The sequence below is a fragment of the Salvia hispanica genome, chromosome 5 (genome assembly GCF_029641045.1).
Source record: "Salvia hispanica isolate PSC_SH4W2 chromosome 5, Shi_PSC_v1, whole genome shotgun sequence".
NCBI lineage: Eukaryota > Viridiplantae > Streptophyta > Magnoliopsida > Lamiales > Lamiaceae > Salvia > Salvia hispanica.
The window spans coordinates 26,670,059-26,673,370 of record NC_142696.1 but is presented as its reverse complement, the minus strand read 5'-3'; the positions used below and the strand labels follow the sequence as shown (position 1 = coordinate 26,673,370).

General features: G+C 39.4%; 1 protein-coding gene across 1 annotated transcript; it reads left to right on the top strand.

Moving 5' to 3' along the window:
* The first annotated feature begins 497 nt into the window (after window positions 1–497).
* On the top strand, window positions 498–2,277 carry LOC125187494 (WAT1-related protein At5g07050-like). Its single transcript, XM_048084091.2, has 4 exons — window positions 498–821; window positions 1,042–1,573; window positions 1,660–1,811; window positions 1,886–2,277. The coding sequence occupies exons 1-4, from the start codon at window positions 556–558 to the stop codon at window positions 2,109–2,111; spliced, it is 1,176 nt and encodes a 391-aa protein (XP_047940048.1). The 5' UTR covers window positions 498–555; the 3' UTR covers window positions 2,112–2,277.
* The last annotated feature ends 1,035 nt before the right edge of the window (window positions 2,278–3,312 follow it).

Here is a 3,312-nt window from a genome sequence, read left to right as displayed (position 1 = left end):
AATTATTATATGATTATTCATCTAGGATTGAGTTGTGAGATTCAATCTCAAATTACTAGATACAATCTTGCAAATTAAACAACCTCTAACACTACTTTCAATGATTTTTTCTTCATCTCTCTCTTGCTTTGTCAAATTTTCTCTCAATCTCTCTTATTTTACTAATTTTACACTCTTACTTTACTGATTATGTATTAAAATCTGCAAGCCTGATGACGTAGTGAGACATCGCTTCGTCCATGATGGAGCATAAGGTGACGATGCACACCACCCCTCACTCGTATCACTAAACTCAACTTGGTTATGGATCAGTTGGCCACTACGACTGAGAAAAAAAGGTGATGGACCCCACAAGCCCCGATCTCCGACACGTGGAATCACATGATCAGCTTGTGCGAAGCAAATCAGAATATTCAATCAGGTCCGCATGAAATTACTAAAATACCCCAAAAGCCACTTATAAATAGCGGCTTCACTACATCACTTTCCTTAGGACAAACACAGTCTCTTCCAAGTGTAGTGTTTTCCTCTCTCTTTCTCTCTCTCTCCCTAGAAATGGAAACCAAAGGATGTCTGAGCAATTTCTTCGAGAAGGCCAAGCCTTACATAGCCATGACCTCTCTCCAATTCGGGTATGCCGGTATGAACATTATTACCAAAGTGTCCCTCAATAGAGGCATGAGCCACTACGTCCTCGTGGTCTACCGCCACGCCTTTGCCACGGCCGCCATCGCCCCCTTCGCCCTCCTCCTCGAAAGGAAAGTCAGGCCAAAGATCAGCTTCACCATTTTCTGCCAGCTCTTCGTTTTAGGACTTCTCGGGTTAGTTAGTTAGTCCTTAAAAATATAAACTATTTCCATTTTGGTTGTCCCTAAAAAATAGAAAATTTCTGAATATTCTATTTTAAGACGCAGACTCGACAATTCACTATTTTCTTTTCAGGTCTCTTATTTTAATTTTTTTTTTCTCTCTTACTTAACCAATTTGTCTTTTTTACTTCAACAATTACATTAAAACCTGTGTTGATGTTGGGCGGGGCAGGCCGGTTATTGATCAGAACTTGTACTACGCCGGGCTGAAGTTCACCTCGCCAACATTCTCATGCGCAATGAGCAACATGCTGCCTGCGATGACCTTCGTGATGGCGGTGATCTTCAGAATGGAGAAATTGGACATGAAGAAGACGAGATGCCAAGCGAAGGTGGCGGGAACAATAGTGACGGTTGCAGGAGCCATGCTGATGACGCTCTACAAGGGCCATGTTGTGAAGATGCTGTGGTCGGACTACATTCATCCCAGCAAATCCTACGATGCACCAGTGGCGACGCCTGTGGACGAGGACAAGGACTGGATCAAGGGCTCCATCTTCCTCATCATCGCCACCTTCGCCTGGGCCTCTTTCTTCATCCTTCAGGCCATCACTCTAAGGAAATACACGGCTCAGCTGTCTCTCACCGCGCTCGTCTGCTTCATGGGAACCCTGCAGTCCATTGTCGTCACCTTTTTCATGGAGCACAGACCCCACGCTTGGGCAATCGGATTCGACATGAACCTCCTAGCTGCTGCTTATGCTGTAATTTCTCATTTCCCAAATCAATTCAAAAACTCCCACAACACCATCAACCAACTAACTGTATTATTATTATTATATAATAATAGGGTATTGTCTCCTCGAGCATTGCCTACTACGTGCAAGGACTAGTAATGCAGAAGACAGGACCAGTCTTCGTGACCGCCTTCAGCCCCCTGATGATGATCATCGTCGCAATCATGGGCTCCTTCATCTTAGCCGAGAAGATTTATGTCGGAGGGTAAATATAATTAGTGCCAGCAATAATTCGTTTAGTTTAGTTTAGTTTAGTTTAATTTACGAATTAAAGCGCAGGCTTCTCGGAGGAGCTTTGATCGTGGTGGGGCTATACTCGGTGCTGTGGGGAAAATACAAAGAAACGGAAGCGGAGGAGATTCTTGAGCCGGTGAAACAAGGCCAGGGCATGGATATTGAGGCAAATACAATGCAAATTCACGGAGATGACGAGAGAAGGATGCCTGCACCGGTCATCACGATTAGCGCGACGCCGATGCTAGCGGTCGAGGCACCCAAGCCATGAGTTTTAGTTACCACTTTGAGGAGGAGAGAATAAATTTGAGGTGGAAGCTTTTTTCAGTCATTGTTGCTTCCCTTTTTTGTTTTGGAATTAGAAATTAAGGAAGCTTGTAGCGTTTGAGAATTTTGTTAAATCAAGTCTTTTTTTATTGATGGATACTTTGATGCTAGTGTTTTTCCTTATACAACTCCACTAGTGGATTAAATTCTGTCCATTTGTTCACACACTGATTCATATTCGCACTCACGAATTACACTTCCAATCGTGTCTCATCTTCAATTTCATCAACATTGCTTATATATATGAGCATGTGTTTTCTATTTTTATATATTCCACCCATCCTATAGAAATATGTCACTAATTAAGTTGAGTCATATTTCTTTTTGGATGTCCCAGCTAAGATGAGTCATTTTTTTAAAAAAAAAAAAAATCCAATCACTCTTACTTTATTACTTGGTAGCATTAGTTAATATGTGATACTTAGGGCTGACGAGTGATAAATTGTAATACGGCAGTTTATGGTTTTTAATCGTGTATAACATTGTAATAGGAAGAAATAGATTTTACATAACTAATTTTGAATGAATACGAATCACTGAAATACCACATATGATACTCCTTCTATTTCCTTTGTAATTTATACCAAAAAATCTCATTAATTAAATTTCGGTGACTATACTATTCAGCAGGTACAATATGCACAGTATCAAAGTGTTTTTTCCTGAGTGGAAGATGGAATCTGAATTTATGAAATGGACAACATACATGGGAATGTTGGCCTAAATGCTTATTGCTTTGTTCACTTGATTCCACCCATCTATCTAGACGCATATTATGATGATGTAATTCATGTAACTAGTATAATTTATAATAAATTAAACAAACCCCTGATCACATATTTATTCGATAGAGATCGATTTAGAACATTTTAATATTCATATGGATCAAGATTGCAAACATATTGTGCATGTATATATCTTTATGTGGTAGCAAAATGTAGTACGATTTGATTGATTATGTAAAATCGTGGGTCGATGAAAATATATTCTTGAAGAAATTAATTAATCATCATATGTCGTCAAATTTGAAGATAGCATATTGCTGTTTATGTTCCTTATGAAGTACTCATGTAGAATACGAATTACTCATTAAATTAAATCGGCTGTAAAATATTTAATTATTCTCTCCGTCCCTTATAATTTGT